General features: G+C 40.5%; 1 protein-coding gene across 4 annotated transcripts in view; it reads left to right on the top strand.

The window, feature by feature from the left end:
• Nucleotides 1–15,606, top strand: part of ZFYVE28 (zinc finger FYVE-type containing 28) — a 145,686-nt gene extending 130,080 nt beyond the window's left edge. For all 4 annotated transcript variants that reach the window (XM_030270586.4, XM_012573675.5, XM_030270585.4 and 1 more), the window contains 3 exons: nt 1,375–1,479; nt 12,300–12,403; nt 13,294–15,606. In XM_030270586.4, coding sequence (XP_030126446.4) covers nt 1,375–1,479; nt 12,300–12,403; nt 13,294–13,425 — 341 coding nt within the window. In that variant the 3' untranslated portion in view covers nt 13,426–15,606. The remainder of the gene's footprint in view (nt 1–1,374; nt 1,480–12,299; nt 12,404–13,293) is intronic.
• The last annotated feature ends 4,117 nt before the right edge of the window (nt 15,607–19,723 follow it).

Here is a 19,723-nt window from a genome sequence, read left to right as displayed (position 1 = left end):
AAACAGACTATAAACAGGATAAAGTCACTGTATAGAACACAGGAACACAGGAGTTTGTCTTAAGGCAAATACTAAAAGTTAGACTCTTTAGAGTTCATCTGCTGTTTCCATATTCCTATATTTGACAGCAGCACAGTGTTTATAGCCCATGTAGTTTATAGCCCATGATTTATGCAGGGTTTAGACTTTGTAGATTCTTTCCCCCCTGATTTGTTTCACTCTGGGTACATTTTAAGTTACCAAAGAACAGACTATAAGATGGGAATGCTCAGTAAGATGCTGAAATCTGTCCTGTCTTGAAGAAATTCAAGATAGAAAAATACCACATTTCACTTCTAGATAATTAAAGTAATGGAACCAGAACTAGTTCATGGATCAACAAAAGATTTTTTTTTCCTCTGTGACCATTTTTATTATTTCTTTTCTAAATGGCAAGTCTGCTGACTTAAGACTTAACAGTGTAATCCCAGCAAGGCTGCAATTACCTTTGTCCTTTGTAATCATTAGAACTACCAGCATCTGAAAGTGACCAGAGCTTTTTCTTTTTCCTACTTCCTTTCCTCCAGATTGAAAACTTTTTATTTCTCCCAGTTTCATTTGAAAGCATTGAGCTTTTTATGTGAAACAGTTAAAAAGTTGGATCAAGTCAGCAGAAAAAAACCTACGCTCCAGTACCAATTCTGCAGTGAGATTATGCACAACATGCATTACGGTCTTTTGTTACTTTTAGTTGAAACTTCCACAACAGTTTTATGGTGGCAGCCTGTCATGATGGGAAAATAGACTGGGGTTTTTTTTATTGTTAAAAAAATAAATAAATGGGGTTAGACAGAATTGCTAGAAAAAGAACACAAGAGCTCCTGAACTTTCAAATAAAAGTAATAAAAAACTGGAGCTGTAAAGAGCTATCACTGGGAAATATATATTAATCAATAGTACTTGGATAGATGTAATTTCTAATGGATGAACTCTTGCATTAAGAAAGATGGTATTGACAAAAGTAAGCATAAACAAAATGAGTGAAAAAAGGGGAGTTTTGGGGTGAAGTTTCTCTTTGATGTGTGTGATTCACCTTGGGAATCTTTCATTATTCTCAAAATCTACTTGTATTAAAGGATCCAAGTTAAGAATTGGGAAATAAAATGTAGATGCAGCTAAACTAGCAGAAGTAAGAAGACTGCATGTCCTGTAATAACAGCATCTTTCATTTCTGTTGTCATCCCAAAGAATAGGAGACTTGTAAATCACTGTGTCAGGGCAGAGAAAAAGCAAGAAGTCCAAGAAGGTGCTACTATGTTCTAATCCTAGAAGTTCTAACAAGTTCTTTTAAGTGAAAATTGGAAAAATATGAGTATTTTTTGGATTATTTTACAGTTAATCATGGTTTAAGGAATGCAGCATTGGAAGACTGTGCTTTATGTCAAGAAAGTATATCATCCTCAGAACTTGCAGCAAAAGCCAGAGATGGGGATTTTGAAGGTATTTTCTTTTTTCATAGAACTAAAATGAGACAACAATGATGTATAAAAAAGTGATCATTAAAATGCAAAGTCTTTTAATGTTTGGCTCTGGAAAGTGAGTAAAAAATGTTGTGATGCTGTTTTTGAGACAAAGCCAGAAGGTAAACCAAACATATTTCTTTCAGGTTTTTTCTAACAGCCTTGTGAAACTCTTATCCACAAATTGTCATATTCAGTATGAATTTCTCTGTATCAGTGCAGAAAGGATTCGTACAGTAAAGGCTTTAATACAGTGCATGATGTTACATCTGATGAGTTTCTGAGGGCTATGTGAGATACAAAACCCTAAGCCCTTCTCAGCCAAATCTTGAGAGGGTTTTTGTATCATTTGCTGCATGTGGATCTGTTGCTTTATCCCAAGGTAGGAGTACCTTTCATATTTTCTTTACTTTGGTCTTTGATCAAGATATTTTGGCTAATATTTTCACATTCTTCACCATATTATTTCAAAGAAAATCATAGTTTTAAATAAGTCTGCTGAGGTTGTTCAAATCTCATGAGTACATGGTAAGAATGAAAAATGCATGCAAGTCTCAAAGTTTCGGTTGAGGTTCAAGTATTCTGAAAGCTCATGAGTTGTTTCTCTTTTATTAATTTGAGCTTCTTCAGTTAGTTATGGGCTGAAGTCCTATTATGGCAAACTCAGTATAAAAAATGGATTAAAAGATATCAGAGCACTTGCAGTCAAAGAATAAGAAAAGAGATATATGGGATGGAGCAAACAAGAAAGCAATCAGCTTTGATCTTCAAGGCTAAGTGGTGGTTTCAGCACACCAGGAGCCCAATTACCAGTGCCATAATATGTCTGTGGTCAAGTGAGAAGTGCAAGGCAGCCATCAGCTATGAAACTCTCTCAGCTTCCCAGAAACTCAAGTGTGCAGTAATATACTTGTGCTTTAAAACTTTGATGTATTGTTATATATTGGTCCATGTACACTACTGTCCTTCCAGTGAAAGGTTTGGAACCCAGGATGACAGAGCTGGGTGTGATAAAGCAGTGTGTGCCTCTGCATGTATGTGGAGGGTGGTGACCAAGAGAAAAGAAATACTGGTTCATGTCATTTGTAATAAAGATCAGAAATCCCTGAGGGAAAAAATGAACTCTTAAAGATTAGATTTTAGCGCAATACTACATATTTATAACTTATTTTGTGGTTATATAAAACCCATGGTTTGCTTGCTTACCCTTCTTCTGAAGCTGCAGGCTAAAGGATCGAATCTATTTAAAACAGCAGGGCTAATTCATGTATAATGCACTGTAGAAATATTATCTCTTCTGGAGGAAGATGATTTGGAGGCAGATAAAGAACTATTCAGTAGTCATTTTAATTGATTTTCTATTGTGCTGTAATTTAGAATGTCACAGAAGGTGCAGGAAGGAACAAATCTTTAAGCAAAATCCTTACCATGTATAGGCTATATTGCAAAAGAGTGCAAGATTATTCCTTCTCTACCACTTCAATTCATTGTCTCTTGTTTTGGATTGATGCTGATGCTGTTGGTGGATTTGACTTACAGAACTTGAAAGCCAGTTATTCTGAACTGCAGGATGCTACATAACTCTCTCACTGTGAATGTACATTTTGTCACAGCCAAGTCTTTTTTTCTTCCCTGGCATGTTGCTCAGCTTTTAAAGTTCTTCAACCTTTCATGGCAGCTGCTATTGGCATGGGGAATGTTTCATGTTTGGAGAAGCGAGTTGGGATGTTCTTTTCTGAAGTAAGAGGACCATGGGTACTTAGGTGCTGTTATGACCAACACAGTCAAGGGGAATCTTTGGAGGTACAAAAGGCCCTGCAGCACCCAGGCAGCATGCATCAGCTATGTCCCTGCCCTAAGTGAATGGTAAAACCAGATACGTAGTATTTATAGCAAATGCAGATAACTTCAACAAAAACAACCCCTGCCTGCACCTTTTTTCCAGAATGGCAGGTGTTTTATGTGTGCCTGCATGGCAGAAAGCAGATCTTTGTGGGATAAGCAAGTCCCTTTTGAATAAGTAGACGTGGATGCCAGGATGAGCTTGGCTGCCGTGGCCCAATGTTGTCCCATGCTAACATATCCTCTAAACACACCAATTAGCAGGTGCTCCTGCAGGTGCTCTGTGTTTGGTGCTCACACAGCCTCACTGGGAGGCTTGGCCATGTCTGCACCAGTCTCCTTGAAGGCTTTCTCTTTCCCTTGGCTTATGTGTAAGTGGTCATGCTGTAAATATCTACTCATACAAACCAGTACAGCTCTTCTGACTGTGTAAACTGAAGAGTGTAGTCTGCTGTTACTTGGCTCCAAGCCTGATGGGCAGGAATTTTATATATCCCAAAGAGACAAAGGATGCTGAGGAGTATGGAGATGAGCTCCACCTTCCAAAACACAAGAAATCACAGAAAGTTTACTAAAAAGGGCATCTGAAGTGGGTCAATTTGCTGAATTTATGGGAACTTGAGAAACACCCCTCACCTCCAATAGATGCTAAATCCCTGTCCCTTCAGGTCACAAGTTGTCATTGCTGGCAACACTGTACAGACATTTTTCTGCTGAGGCGTGCAGGGACTGCTGATGGGATACATGGTTTTGCCATCCCTCAGGCATCCAGGATGAGGCATAAACTTCCACCAAGATTTTAACCTCAGCAGCCATGTGCCTTTTCCCCCTTATAACACCTCCCCATGTATCTTGTTTTTGCTGGCCACTGTGGAAGGAACAGCCCCTGACTTTGGGTGATGTTTGGGTGCAGGTGGAAGATGTCTGATGGAAAATGCAACTTTTGTTGCTTGAACATTGTTCCCTATTTCTTACAGCGAGCCTGGTGGGTTTGTCCTTCAGGCCAAATCTGGGCCATGGGCCATCAACAGGAGTACAGGAGTACACCACAGTTATCACTGTAAATAGATTCAATGCAAAGACTGAGAGCATTGCATCAAAGAGAGCATTAATTAATTCCTTTTTTGTACGTCAATTCTATACCTCAGGTCACTCAATTATTCCTACTGAAAGTGAAAACAATTTAAAGCAAAGAAGTACATCATAGCTCTTCCCTTCTGCCATTGTGGCAGAGTATGTATCAAATTGAGAAGGTCCAGCCAGCTACCTGCCAGGAAAGCTCTTCCCTGTTATCAAATAAATCCCTCTAACCAAAAGGTTTAGATTGTATTCAATCAATGGTAACCAAGCCCAGCAACCTGAACAAATAAATGGCCTTAAGATTGTACTGAAGGTTTTAGGCTCTACTCACATTATGAAGATGAATCACTTGTTTTTGTCAGATTTCTCATTCTTATTGTATATAAAACCCACCAGCTGGTATGGGTCATAAAACAAATATGAATGTTTATTATGAGCCAACTGACATTGGCAAGGGTTTAAGAGTTAAATCCTGTGACCTTCTGAAGGTTGAAATACAATAAACTACAGATTAATTGGCATTCCAAAACAAAAGCAGGAGCCTGTGGTCTGTATCTTAATCTTTGTTGTCCTAATGCTCTAGGATTATTGCCAAGGAAGTATATACATTTATACTTAATAGAGTATTAAAAAATTATATATATTTATAGGGAGAGAGTGTAAAACAATTTTATTTTCCTATGGTAGAATATTAATTTATGCAATATTCAATAAGTAATTTTTAAACATAGTCAAATTTCTTTTCCTAGTTGTATGATGGAAGTGATGGCCAGTGGGATGTAAAGTTCTGTGTGTAAACTCAAAGCAAATTGTGGCAGGCTACAGTGGGACAGAAATGTTGGGCTTTTGGCTGCCAGTGCTGCTTGCTCTGAACTGCAGTAACAGCAGACAGGGCCTGTGTGCTGGGAACTTCCATGGGACTGCCCTTCTCCCTGTGCCCCAGTGAGCTACAAACCAGCACAGGAAGAACCTTCTTGGGAAGTTCCTGAGTTCTCAGCCAGTTTCCACCCAAGATGTCACCCAAGACTGGACAAACCATTGTTGGATGAGAGCTGACTGAGAGTGGGCAGCATGGGTCACACACAACGTAAAGGAAACCTCTGCATTTGAAAATGTAAGAAAATTCCTCTTATTTAATGCAGTGTAAATGCATCCCTGATCTGTACAGAGCTGTGTCATTCTTAATATCCAGTACAGCTGTAGAAAGACCAAACACTGGGGAAGTAGAAGTTTGGTGTCTTTCTGCCATTTATGCATCTGGCATCATATTTCTAATAGAAAACAGAAAACTTGCCTTGTATTTGATAGCAGATTGCCATGTAGGTACATAGGTGTGCACACACATAGAGTAACTTCTTAACTTTTTTGAATTCAAAATTACTGCCTTTTTATGTTTTCATTTATCAGTTTGTTAATGGGATAAAGCATAAATGTGGCCTTGCTCACCATATTTGGGAGCATTACCTTTATCCTTGTGAGTTTGATGATTTTAATTCTAAAGTTTGGCAAATCTGAGTTTTACTATACATGTATTTTGGCATAGTTTATTACTCAGGAAGGCTGCTCTGTTACAACTGAGGGAAATGTGAGTATTTTAAATTATCCATTTAATGAAGTTAAAGGCAGGCTAAGAAAGTGAGTTACACATCTTGTCCTAGAATAAGCATGAGATACCTAGAAATCTGAAGATTTTTCTCAAGGACACCATCAAGCATTATGAAGCTCTGGTACTCCATGAAAATATTTGCTGTAGGATCTCAGCTGTCTCTGCAGCCATACCTGCATTTTCACTCCTTATCCCTCTAGCATCTGTACAGAACTGCCTTGCTTGCTACCACCTACTTAAAACTGCAGACATAATGGATTTGCTGGGGCTGCCAGTACAAATACCTGTTTGTGCCAAGTAGAGTTAGCATCTGTTTGCTTCACAGCACACGCTATTTCTCCTCATCCCTTGCCATCCCACCCACTCCTGTTTAGTCACAGGCCCTGACTTCTCTCTAACTAGCAGTACAAGCACAACTCAGAAGTTCCCAGTCCCAGGCTCTTGTTCTTGTTGCATTTAGAAATCGCTGGGTCAGAAAAACCCACCCATGCTCCTGTATGTGCAGAATCTAATCACCATGGCTCTAGAGATAGCTGTCAGCCCCAGCTGAATGCTTCAATTTTTCTTTTGTCCTCTGTGTGCCTGCGGTTACTCTGTTATTTATGATGACCAGAAACACCTTGTAAATCAAAGAAGTTAAACTGTTGAACACTTCAGTGGCCAAACATGTTCTGGTGACATAACTTCTCACTTTTTGCTTTTTCAGAGCTCTCCTTACACTGTGTGAGAGAGGAATCAAATTCCCATATGGAGGCAATGTTTTATAATCAACTGAATATATTTAATCATGCATGTAGAATTACAGGATTCTTAGAGGTTTTTGGTTGTAGTGCAATAATTCAATCTGACTTAGATTTTAAGAACTTGCTCAATGTCTTTTCCCTTCTCAAAGATTACCCCTCTTTGCTGGCACTATATGGAGCTTGTTGAGAGTTCTGTGCAGTACTAAATACTGTAAAGAACAGGCTTATTCAACTCTAACATCATAACTGGGATTTTAATTAGGTTTTGTCTAATAAACTCATGTTTTGAGTGTTCTGGTATGTGTTATGTAGATCTACATTATCAACTTTTTTATATTAAAAAGATTGGTAAGAGAATATTCCTACTTCCTACTTCTTCCATCAATGGTTAGATGGAAGATCCAAGTCTCTGCTCCATCTGATTTAAAGTAAAGATTTGGCTTATATCTCAATGGAAACCAGTGTTTTCTATGAGAGTTGCTCCATTTTATGTACATAATTAATTTGCCCAAAGAACGAGTTGCTGATCATGTACCTGGACAGAATGGACACAGGATGGCATCATTCAAGGTGATGCTCAAGCAGAGGCTTGAGCCCAAGTTTGCAAAGCTCTGTGTCTTGGTGAAAGCTTTCTAGATTTGCACAGAAATTTCATCCTAAGAAAGCTATTTGACCAGAGCTGAAGCTAAGAAGTCTGTACCTCTTTTCTCCCTTAGCCCCAAAATTTTCATCAAATTATATTAAGCATAAAAATTCAGTTTTTGAAAAATGTCAATCTGGCTGTAATCAGCACTGAATCTTCTGAGCAAGGACAAAAATTACTTTGGTACAATTGCCTGTTAGAAATCTTACGTCAAAATCAGAGATTGCCCAGAATGACATGTAGAAAATCAGGTGTGATGAGGGACAAAAAAGGTTCATTTTACTGTGGCAGTTGAATTTAGGGATAAAGTCAAGTCACCTTAGTTTTCAACTTTCTGTGCTTAAAACTGTGAGAATTTACAATCCTGCTTTGATCAGAAGAGCTCCAGCAAGCCCACCTGACCCCTTTTCAGCTGTGAGGCAATGCTGTGCTGGCTGCAGTGGTGTCAGTTCCACAGGCTGCTGGAGGAGCAGCCCTCTGCAGGTCACTTTGCTGGAAATGTAGTCAGGGTTATTTTGCATGATGTGCTCTGAAATCTAACACACATGAGGAACTTCCAGTTGGAGTTCTGCATTAGGAATAATTGATAAAAACAAAAGATGCAGAAAGGGGTCTTTTCTCTGAATTGTCTGGCTGTAACAAAAACACCACCACAAGCTTAGGGTTTAGCACCTGCTCTTCAGCAGGGAGTTGTGGTGTGCATGCTTCTGATTTGTCTGTGGTTTTTTTGTTTTGTTTTGGGGTTTTTTTTGGGTTGTTGTTGGGTTTTTTTGTTTTGTTTTTTTGGTTTTTTTTGTCCGTGATTATGGTTTTCTTAAAGCTCCAGCATCTTGAATTAATCTGACTTTTAACTTTAGGAGCAGAAAATATTTTTAGCTAATGAGATAATATGGGCAGGTAAAGGTGAATGCTAAAAACTACAGAATAAATAAAAATACTGTAAAATTTCATTATTTATGAGAAATTGTCATGCAAGATGTTTGAATAGTTAAGAGCCTTTTCCAATCTTAACATCATTTATCTTGTGCTTTTTCCTTACTCTAAACTTGTTTCTTATTCATTTAAATACTTGTTTCTCTTCATTTCTCTGCCTTTTTTTCTGTGCATGCTCTTAATGTTTTCTTCTAAAATTTATATCTGTAGTCTGTCTCATTAATCCCTTCCTTCCCTTCCTCCTCCTCTTTGATGTTTGTGCTGTGGACTTCATCCATTTCCCAGCAGACTTCTGCAAGCTCTCATTGCATGATAAAGCACTGGGCCAATTAGCCCAGGAACAAGGTTTTCCCTCCCTTCCTTGTCCAAATCCCTGAAGCACAGGCAGATCATGCTTTGGAGACTGGATGTTGCTATTTGCTGCAGCATGCAGAGCTAATGGAGCAGCATAGCCTGGAGAAGGACTGTAACATAAAAAGCCTTGGGTGCAGTGCTCTGCCCTGCTTCCAGCACATCTTCAGGCTCGTGCTCGGGGCTTAACGTGCTCTCTGCTCCTCACATGGAGCTTTATCCCCTCATGAGAGAGCTCTTCAGAGAGTGTTTCAATAGCCTGGCCTATAAAAATCCCAGTGACTCAGTCATTGATGTGTGTAAGTCAGAGGCCACTGCCAAGGTTGAGTGAGACGAGGCTGGGGAAGGGAGCCAAGGGTGGGATCCACGGGGGCTTCTATGGGCTCAGAGAGACCCAATCATCAGGATTCATCCCTCCTGCCAGGCTGAGCACTTCGGCTCCACTCCCACTGCATTTTATTTCTGAGGGCACAGTCTCACAGCTCTGTGTTTCTAGGCAGTGTAAGGCCTTTTCCAGTCAGCTGGAAGGAAAGGCATTGGGGTAGTGGCCCAAAGTTCCCTATTTCAAATGTTACTTCAGTGCTGCACCACTTTGATTTTGTGCAAGACATCCCTCTCCTGATTTCTCCCCACACACTGACTGTAGCTGGGTGATGAGGATTAAAGCAATTACATTGGTACAGCATTTTGAATGTTAAAAGCTGTTACATAACCAAGTGTTACTATTTGGGGGTGTGCTGCAGTGCAGCAGATCTTGGTGTGAGCAGTTGGGATGTTGGGAGGGCACAAAACCCCTGAGGCAATGGGACTGGCTGTGCAGCCCTGCTGGAGAGTCACTGTCTGGGGAAACGTGCCCCTTAGCCCCCCCAGTGACACTCACATTTAGTGAATGAGCTGGCATGACACCAGTGTGGAGGCAGAGAGAGTCCCTCTGCTGTGAGAGAGCGTTCTGTGGAGAGGCTTGTACTGTTTCTGTGCACTGCCAGTAAGTTGTGAATTATTTTTTACGAAAACAAAGTTGCAAAAACAAAGTTTTCAGATTAATTCATCTGTCAGTCAAGTGATTCTGTAACTGAATTATGAGTTATATGATTATTATTAGTTTAAGGTCATTATTTATCAAAATTTACTGGGTTTTTTTCTGGTTTTGTTTGGTTTTGGTTTTGTTTTTTGGGGTTTGTTGGTTTTTTTTGTAGTTATTCTTTCTTTGTAGCATGGAGGCAAATCTATGCAAGATCAATTTAAAAATAACTTTTTAAGCATTGCACTTCAAGGGCAACAACAGAAAAATATAGGGGGAGGGGGAGAAAAAAAATAACACTGTCTTGCACCCACAAAAGACAAAGAAAACAAAAAAGGTCCCTAAAGATACCCAAACTAAAAACTAAGCAGCTTATAAGAAAGCTGCTTTCTGTTGATGAGTTCCAGAGTCTTTGGGGTGGGCTTGTGTTGGCTTATAATGTGTGTGACCTACCTGTGATCTGAGGGAAGGAGTGATGATGGCTCCAGCTGCTGCAGAAGGGGTACAGAAAGGGCCTGTGCTTTGTGGCTTTTCTGTGAATATTAAAATCAGTAACTATCTGAACTTGGTAGCCCACACTGCAATGCAGTTTATAAAGCGTCAGTATCAAATTGAGCATCTTACCAAGCCTGCTTCCACCAGATCTGCAGAGGGAGACCTGGTGGCACAGAGCTTGAATAACTTCCTAAATTTTGCGTCTTCAAAATGAGTGAGAATTAGTGGATAGTTAAATCCCTGAAAACATAATCTATAGGGAAAAGTCTTAAACAGGGACATTGTTATTGGTTCATATTTTTGCTTTTTGTTTTGGATACATGTGATAACCCAAGGGGCCTCCTGGATAGAGAACATGGGGATTTTCCATCAGGCTTGCCATGGTTTCAGATCAGAGAAAGTGACAAAGTTTTCAAAATCTACATCATAAACTGATATTAGGAGTAAGTTTCACTGGGAAAGATTCCCATAGTATCTAGGGAGATTGCAGAAAAGGAAAAGAAGTGGAAGGAAAAATCTCTTGGCTCCACTGTTACTAATGCTTGACTTGAGCTGGCAGTCCTGTATCTCCCTGCTGCTGAAGGAAACCCTGCCTTTGAACCAGGAATTTGTAGCCTTGTGTCCCCACAGAACATTTTCTGGTGAACTGTTCTCAGGGATGAGGTGAACTCTTCTATGTGCAATCTCCTTTTTTTTCCACCCATCAGTCATTTCTCTACACATCAACTTCTGGGTTTGGTTACTGACGCTGCAGGTGTAACCTTTATTAGACTGATGTGCTCATTAAGTGAAGGATAGCTTCCTTAAGCTAATTCAACCTCTAGAATAGTTTAGAGAAGCCTGTAAAAGCTGAGTTAAAGTCTAAGTTCTCTTTTTTTTTTTTTTTTACTAATCTGCTTTTTGAACAATTTCTTACGTTGAATGCTATATCCCTTGTACTTTTGACAAATGTTGCAAAGTGACAAACACATGAAAACTGGTCATAGTTATGTTGGAACAAAACAGTGGATTTTTCATTTAATTATCTTTCTGCCTGTAGCTATACCCCTCTTAACCTTTTCATTAACTGCACCATATATTTTGTTGCTTGATAGTATGCTCCCTGAGGCATGGATCTTGCTTGTCAGGTTTATAAATCAGCAATTGCATGGTTTGCAAACTGTAAGTAACACTCAGAAAAAAGCTGCACACAGGGAACTTTGATAAATACACCCAGCAGTTCATGTTCACCCTGTCCGTGGATTCCTTCTGGACAGAACTTCCTTTGCACTCATTAGATTTTTACCAACTTAATTAAGCAGTAAGCTTCATCATTTCTACACTTGTAACTCCAGACTCTTTGAGGTCATGTCAGCCTGTGAGCAGAAGGGAGCCCAATACCCTCTGCCTTGCCAAAACCAAATAATTTCCCTGCTTGTCTTTTATGGGAGGTTGGAGAGCTCACAGGAGACATAAACAACTGAAACATGCTGTCCGTGATAATGGGCGAGTTCTTTCTCTGCTAAGCCAAGTGCACTTGATTTTGTGGTTTTGCTGTAGTTACTGGTGACTTCCAGTAAGAGTCCTAATAATTTAACAGATGGTAATCAGGCTTCAGGTTTATTACCTGTATAGTTGCTTGCCTAATTGCAGAAAAGCAGTTGGCCTTTCTGGAGGGAATGCTGAAGACAGGCTGGGAATGATCGCAGCTCTAAGCTTGTTTTGATGGTGGATGGCACTGATAAAAACATTTGTGATCCACCTCTGCTTTAATAATCTCTCATATTCTTACTTTATTTTGCTTATCTCCTTTTCCCTGCCACTTGCATTTTACTAAGATAGATTCTGAGTCCAAAGCTGTCATGGGCCATTTTAATGCCTGATCTGCTGTGCCCAGAGGTGGGTGCCTGGCAGAGAAGAGGAGAGTTGAGCCCTCCTGGGCATCTTGAACTCACTCAGCTACTGTTTGCAAAGCACCTGGAGAAATGCAGGTGAAAGCAGCTGCTGTTATATTTTATTCTCCCTACTTCCTTGTGGATCTGGTAATCACATGTTTGGTTTTAGTCCCTTCTGATTTGTGTTCACTTTTGTTGCTTGTTTCTGACAGATCCTCCTGACTGGGTTCCAGATGAAGCTTGCAGCTACTGCACCGCATGCAAGGCTCCTTTCACCGTCATTCGCAGGAAGCACCACTGTCGGAGCTGTGGCAAGGTAATGATTCAGTCAGACCTGTGAGAGCTCCCACCAAAGACAGCAGCAAATTCCTGTGCACCACAGAAACCTGGCTGCACTGCAGAATGTGCACCAGGGTTCTCAGTTCACAGGTGCTTCTGTGTGCCTGGGCTGCCAGCTCTCAGCTTATGTTCGCAAAGGGTTGGGGAGGGGTTTGACTTCTATACAGCAATAAGCTGTATAAAGCTAAAGGCAGGATTCCCTGTTGGGATCTTAGAACACTCCCCATTCCAACAGAGTCACTCTGGACTACTGCTGTAAGCTCTAATGAGCCAGGGCAACCTGCATTGCCAGGGGTGATGCACACACAGCTCAGCTGCAGGGACAGGGTGTCCCTTTGCTTTCTTTCCAAACCTTTGGAGGATCACTCTGGTGTGTAGGGCTTCTGCTTTGCAAGTTTGTGGGGGTGGAAGAGGGAGCGAAGGAGAAAAAAGCAGTCATACCACAGGAAGGCAGAAATCTGCAATCCTATTTCACTTGCTGGATGGTGTACAAGTTAAAAAGGAAGAAGCTGCTTTCTTTAACCATGTAGTGGACTTGCAGGAGTATGAAATTTGGAGATATTCACAAATATTCCTCTAGTCTTTCTTTAAAACCAAGGGAGAGATGCTTCTTTGCACCTGTGATGGAGCTACAATGAGGGAGAACAGGCCAGCCTTGGCTACTGTCAGTGCTGGGCACCCTCACTAGAGGGACTGAGCCTGGCCAGATAAACTGGGTAGGGATTGCTTGCTGGGGCCCTTCACTTGCTGTGCTGAGGACAGTGCTGGTGCCAGCTCATACAAACTTCTCTCCCCTCCCTTGAAATCAATTTTGTCCCATCCTGTTCTTCAGAGGAACTGAAGAGAATTTTCCCTCTTGTTTTTCAGATCTTCTGTTCCCGCTGTTCCTCCCACTCTGCTCCATTACCTCGTTATGGCCAGATGAAGCCTGTCCGTGTTTGCACTCACTGTTACATGTTCCATGTCACTCCTTTCTATAGCGACAGAGCTGGTATCTGACATATTAAACTACTGCTGTGTCTTCTGGAGTCTTACATGGACTGATATCTTTGACCTAAGCCAAGAATTAACTTGAAAGAGGGACCCAGTGAGGGCACGTAGGCTTTGACATCCATTACTATAAATTTTGTACAGACAGTTTTTATTGCATTTTACTAAGCTGCTAAAGGGAACTACGAGGCGTCTGTAGCTCTAAGGCTACAGTACAGTCTTCCATAAATTTCTAACATTAATGTTACGATGCCATATGCAGAACAAATGCACTGTGTGGAAGGAAATAGGGCTCAGAGTATTGAACAGGCATTGCTGCTTATCTTACATGCTAGGCACAGAGTAGCCAGTTAATTCCTCCATCCCCAGTGGGTCAGTCCCAAAGCTCAGACACTCCTGTGCCCACTGGAATCCCAGCATGGCTGTGGGCATCAGCACTCTCCCACCTGCTGCCGTTTAACTTCTCCATGTCTAGATTTTTGCTACCTATGCTAGGATTAATAAAAGCAAATCTATTTCAGATCTGTATTCAATATTTACAAAGGCAAATTTTTCAGTGAATCCTATAGGAAGCCCTGAAGACCCTAAAACAGTATATTTTTGTTGCCTCTTATTTACCAAGCAGAGCAATAACTCCAAGTTGTCTTCTAAAAATTTTTCCAACTTCCAGTTCCATAGTTTGGAGTTTTGGAAGTATTTATAATTGAATAATTTATGCTAAATTTTGTTAATAAAAGTCTGACACAGAAGTTTGGTTTCTATATCAGCATTTAAAACGTAACAAACTTCAGAGGAAGTGGTTACCAAATAAATGAATTCATATTAAAATAGATATTTTTGACAGTTTGGCAGCAAAATTTAGTAGACAAGACAAATTATTTCTCTCATACTGAAGTTTTTTAAAAGGCAAATATATAATGAGATATCCAAAAGGTCTTACAGAATGGTCAGCCAGAGAAGGGTACTTGTTGTCCACATTTGGCAGAGTAACCATGTAAAATAGTGCATACTGGTACTTCACTCATGCTAACAACTCAGAAGACATTTGTATTTATTTGAAACACCAGGGAATAGTTGTTATCTCCACTCAGAGAGGAAAGAAATAAGACTCACATGGATTCATGCTATGATCTTGCACGAACTGTTTGCAGTAAGAGCTCCCTGAGCACTGAGGTTTCAAAGGCATTTGGACCTGCTTTGAGTTGACCACATGAAAAGCAAGGCAGTGTGTGCTGTGGTTACAGAGGAAATGAGATCAGAGCTCTTTGCTGTGCCCCCTTTCCTGACTCGTGGCGTTGAACACTGTGTTTCAAAGTGATAAATACAAAAATGGGTGAGGAAGTTGTTTGCGGTATCACGCTTGAGAAGGGTCATCACTCAAAATGATAAGGCAAAACTGGCCAGTGTTAATTTTTTTAAAATTTTATTTATTTTTTGGGGGGACATTCCCTTTGCTCAGTGGTTTACTGTTCAGTGTTAATGAGCCATATAAGGGTGATGCAGTTTGGCACTACTGTCATTTTGATCCAGATGAAAGAGCTTCACTTAGTTTACGTGTCATGCACAAGCCTTATGATGCTGTTTGTAGACAATGTCAGCTCTGATGTGTTATCCTCACTTATTTATATTTTTTATTATTATTACATCCCTGAAATCCTTCTCATGAAGTCCTTGAGTTGGAGTGTCTGCATTCACTACAGTCTGGAAACGCATGGGGTTGGGTGATTGGTGGGAGATGGGTAATGTGGTGCAAGCAATGATACTTATTCAGGCTTAAATCTCAGGCTTCACATTGCAATGATTATTGCAGTTTTATTTTTAGGAAAAAAAAACAGAAAAACACATAAGAAATTTAATGCTTCTTTTATAGGACAAAAAAAATAGCAAGAAACTTCAGTTGTGAAATAAATATGCACAAAAAATTGCTTCTGTGGAAAAAAATCTTATTTAATGCACTGAATATTTATTTAAGCTTGTTTTTATTTTGTAAATGCTGTAATTCAGAATCATTTCCATAAATATGATATTTAAATATCTCAGACACTATAGTTTCTTATGTAAATACAGACTCCTATTTCTCTTACTGAAAAGCACAATGACTATATCAATACTAATATACATTTGCCTCAAGAAAGACTTTCATCTTGTAATCTCTTCAGATAATTAAAGTGTCAGGACTTTCTACTTCCATGTGCTGGATTGCTCTTTCATTCTGGGGTTTGTTTACATAGAGTGACAGCTGCCATCCTGTCAAACAAACTGGCCTTAACTCTTTATCACTTTGCAAATAACATGAAAGAAATTAGTTTAAATTTGAAAATGGAAATCACCCATACAGTGAAGGGGTAGTAAATCAAAGCTGGAGTACCAGCCTGTCACTTAGCATTGCCTTGTGCTATCTCTTGCCACCAGCTGAAAATCTCCCTTCCCGAAATATCTTGTGTCAATGGCCACTTCAGTCATCAGGCATGTTTGATCTGCCTGTGTCACATCTGAATAATCTTTCCTGTGGGGGATACAAATCTGCAATGAAAACAGTGCTCCTTGGATCTCTGTGCACTGTTATCCTTGGGAAATATAAATGCCCAGTGCTGCTTTGTTCTGCCTCCTGTATGAGATACAGCTGTTAAAGGTTTTATGGGAATTAATTTTCATTTCCAGAGGACCTAATGCTGCATGGCTCTGGGATGCCATTTCACTGAACAGAAAACATGCTACAGCTCCATTACACTGGGGTCTTGGCTTTAGTGGTGCAATAGTGGGGCAGCTTGATGGGAAACCTGCACACAAATGTAAAATTGTATTTGAATTAACATGAATAATGTTTATGGGCAAATAATGCTGCCTTCAGGTGTGTATGAATAACTGAACAGTATAAATTTATCCTAAAGGGACTTTTTAATCAAAAAGGGGCTTTCTCCAGAATACAACATGTTTCACAGCAGTTTTCCTGTTGGGGATATCACAGTGGGAGTGAAGAGGACAATAAGGTAAGAGCAGCTTTGCCAAAGGCAGCAATAGTTCACCTGGTGCTGGACTCTCCTGTATGGCAGTTCCCTTCTGAATCATGCCTGTTTCTAGGGGGGAAAAAGTAATTACAGTAAACTCTGGAGTGGTCCTTTTTAGGTCTGTACAAATCATACAGCGTTTCCAGCCCTCTCTGGGTTTGTAAAAGCAGGTGGATATCAAGGCTTCCTCTGCAGTGAAAGGAACTTCATACCTCTGCTTCCAGAGAGTATCCCTGTCCAGAACATTCTAACAGACTGAAAAGCTGTCACACAGCATCTCGCTGAGAGGCAACCTGGATGGAAATGATGGGTGAGGAGTGACCTTTGTGCTGAAGGGAAGGAGGAGGGAAACAGGCTGTGTGTGGTTGTGCCTGCACTCAGGTGGGGAGATGGGAAAGGTGGGCTGTGGGAGCAGGAGATTGGCTGCAGGAAAGCCTCAAACACAGCCCCATCACAGTGGTGCCTGGAGCCCTCAGAGCCTCGCTGAGCTCAGTTCCTGCAGTCAGAGCTGCTGGGGCTGCAGCCGCTGGTTTCTGTGGCAACCCCCGATAGCATCGCGCTGCCAGTGCCACTCTGCAGCGCTGCTCCTGCGCATGCAGGCATGGAGATCCTGCTTTCTGCTTCCTCAGAGGGATTGTGATGGCTCAAATGTCTTCATTTGTAACCCAGGTTTGTGCTGCAGTCCAGAGCTTACTGTGAACTCTATTTTCTAATGACAGCATTTACTGAATTATGCTTTATGTTGCTTGTCTGGAAGAAATCATCTCTGTAGGCATCCTTTTGACTTCTTTAGCTCTTTTTCCTTCTCTTTCATCCTTTACCTCACCCATCACTCAGCTTTCATTTTCTGCTGTGTATAAACTAGACTTACTTTGTGACCTCTGTGAATATCTTACCCATAGTGAAATATTAAGACAACTCAAGAAGCTTTCATCTTTATTGTTTCCTGATCTTACCCTTCAAGTTCCCAGGCACAGGCTTGTTTCAAACCACTTGGTATCCTTGTAGCTGCAGTAGTATCCTGCCACACAGGTCCTTCCTGGCTGCCTGAGATGCCATGGGTCTGCATGTTTAAAGTTCTGCAGTATTCCTTTACTTTGTGGTTGAGAAAGGATAGCTCCTAATTCTCAGGTTTTAATAGCTGTTAGTAAATTATAGATATTGCTATTTGGCTCTTTTTTCCTTTGCTCTTAAATGAAAAAATGGTAAAATAATAGGCCAGAAGGATGAAGAGGAGAAGACTTGTTAAAGCAGCTCTGGAAGTGTGAAGATGATGTTTTAATGAAGTAATTGGTCTCTTTGAAAACAAGCTGTAACTGCATGTGCTAGGAATGCTGGGGCTCATGCATAAAACAAACTGGGCAATTAGTCTTTCATGAACTCATTTCATTTCTTGTTTTCACTAAACATGAAGGTTCTGAAGTGTAAAGAATTATTTTCCCTCATGTTTCAATCTAAGGTATGAAGCTGATTTTTCTTCTCAGTTTTTCTCTGCAAACAACCACCAGCCTTTTAGGGCTCTGACTGAACTTTTCTGCAAAAGGGAAAATCCTGTGTCCAAAGCAGCCAACAGTAGGACTCTCTCAGCCTCCCACCCCTGGGAAGCAGTGAGAGGTGCCTGTGGGCACAAGTGACTGCAGAGGGGCTGTTGCTCATGCCCAGCCTGCTGAGTGATGCTCCCATCTGCTCTTTCTCAGGAGCATGAGGTGTCTGACACAGCCCAGGATTTGGGGGACCACTGTGCCTGGGAATGGCAGAGCCAGCAAACACTGAGCTGTAACTACCTCACATAATACAGAGAATTTATTTTCTGAAAATAGCCCCAGGCCAGGCACTCACACCACTTAAGCAAGCACTTAAACTCATGTCTTACTCTAGAAAGTCTTATTTATGTATTTCTGCACTTTTACATAGTTCTTCACAGGGCAATAAAATGTTGGTGTTACTGCCATGACTTTTTATTCACTGAGTTAATAAAAATGATATAAAACAGTAGCAGGGAGAGTGAGGTGACTGGTTTTCATATAATATTTCAGCAATGGCCAGCTTTCAGGTTTGAGGTGACTGCTTTTCATATAATATTTCAGTAATGGCCAGCTTTCAGGTTTTTAGCTGGAATTAGGCTGTGGTTCCAATGGGCTTGTCAGTACAGTGCAAGATGATGGTAAGAACTAGTCCTGAATGGCATCTGTACTGGTAATGTCTCTGCTGATGTCCTGTAAAACATGTTAAAAATATCTGTCTTTCTTAGGAGGTGTGTCTGAAAATGATGTGCAAGTGCCTCAGCCTTTTTGGACAATTTGAAGAAAATTGTCCCTCAGCATTCCAGGGCTGGGGCAATGGCTCTGTATGGATTGTCCCAGTCAGATCCTTGGTTATGAGAAGGCACTGTCTGGTATGTAAAGAGCAGTGAGATTATCCTGGCTTTATTACCAAAGGACCTGTACCATGCCATCTTCCTCTATGTTTTGGGAGCCTCTAAGATCAAATTTTGAAGCACTTGATAATTATTTTTTCTCATCAAGATCATTTGAGATTGCTGCTTCACTAGCAGCTTTCCTGTTTATTATGCAGCAGTAAAGCCTGCTGGTTTTGGGTTGTTTTGGTTTTTTAAATTGATTTTGCTTTCTTTGGCTTATCTGCAGAAAGCCGGAGATTAATAATTGAAGATATAAACAGAAAAATAATCACTTCAAGTTCATAAATATGTTTAAAAAAAACTACTTCATGATGCTCTCAAATACGGGAAAATTGTGCAGTAAAAACTGAACCCCAAGTAGTCCAAAAAGTCCTGGGTGTCCATCTCTGAACCATCTGCTTTTGTCTAGGAGGACTTGTAGCTGCTGGAAAGCTTCAAGTTTTGAGGACCAAAACTTACAGGTTTGAGCCAGTGATTGTAATTCCTTTGTCTAGAAATAACTCTTCCTTAATTTAAAAAAATAATGAAATTGCTATACTTCTTATATCAAGAACCTCTGTTCAAAGAAGAAAATTCAACTTGGTCCAAGTGTCTTGGAACAAAATATAAAACTACCACTAATGAATTCAGTGACCTCTTTTATACTCTCTCATTGCTTTGTCTTTTAGAGTTTCTTTCACGGCAGAACATCAGCCTTGCTTGGAGAACAAAGCAGGAAAACCTTGCCCACCTGTACACCTGACAGGTGTTCTTCACTGTCATGTTTGTTCCTCACATTCTGCTTTCTGCCCTCTCTTGCTTTTTTTCTCTTTAAAGGAATGATATTGGAGTTAGAGTCTAAAATGAGTCTCAGAGAAAATGTTTCCATATTTCTTTCCTG

This window comes from Taeniopygia guttata, chromosome 4, assembly GCF_048771995.1.
Source record: "Taeniopygia guttata chromosome 4, bTaeGut7.mat, whole genome shotgun sequence".
In the NCBI taxonomy this organism is placed as follows: domain Eukaryota; kingdom Metazoa; phylum Chordata; class Aves; order Passeriformes; family Estrildidae; genus Taeniopygia; species Taeniopygia guttata.
Note: the sequence above shows the minus strand (reverse complement) of the source record. Positions and strands in the feature narration are given on the sequence as shown.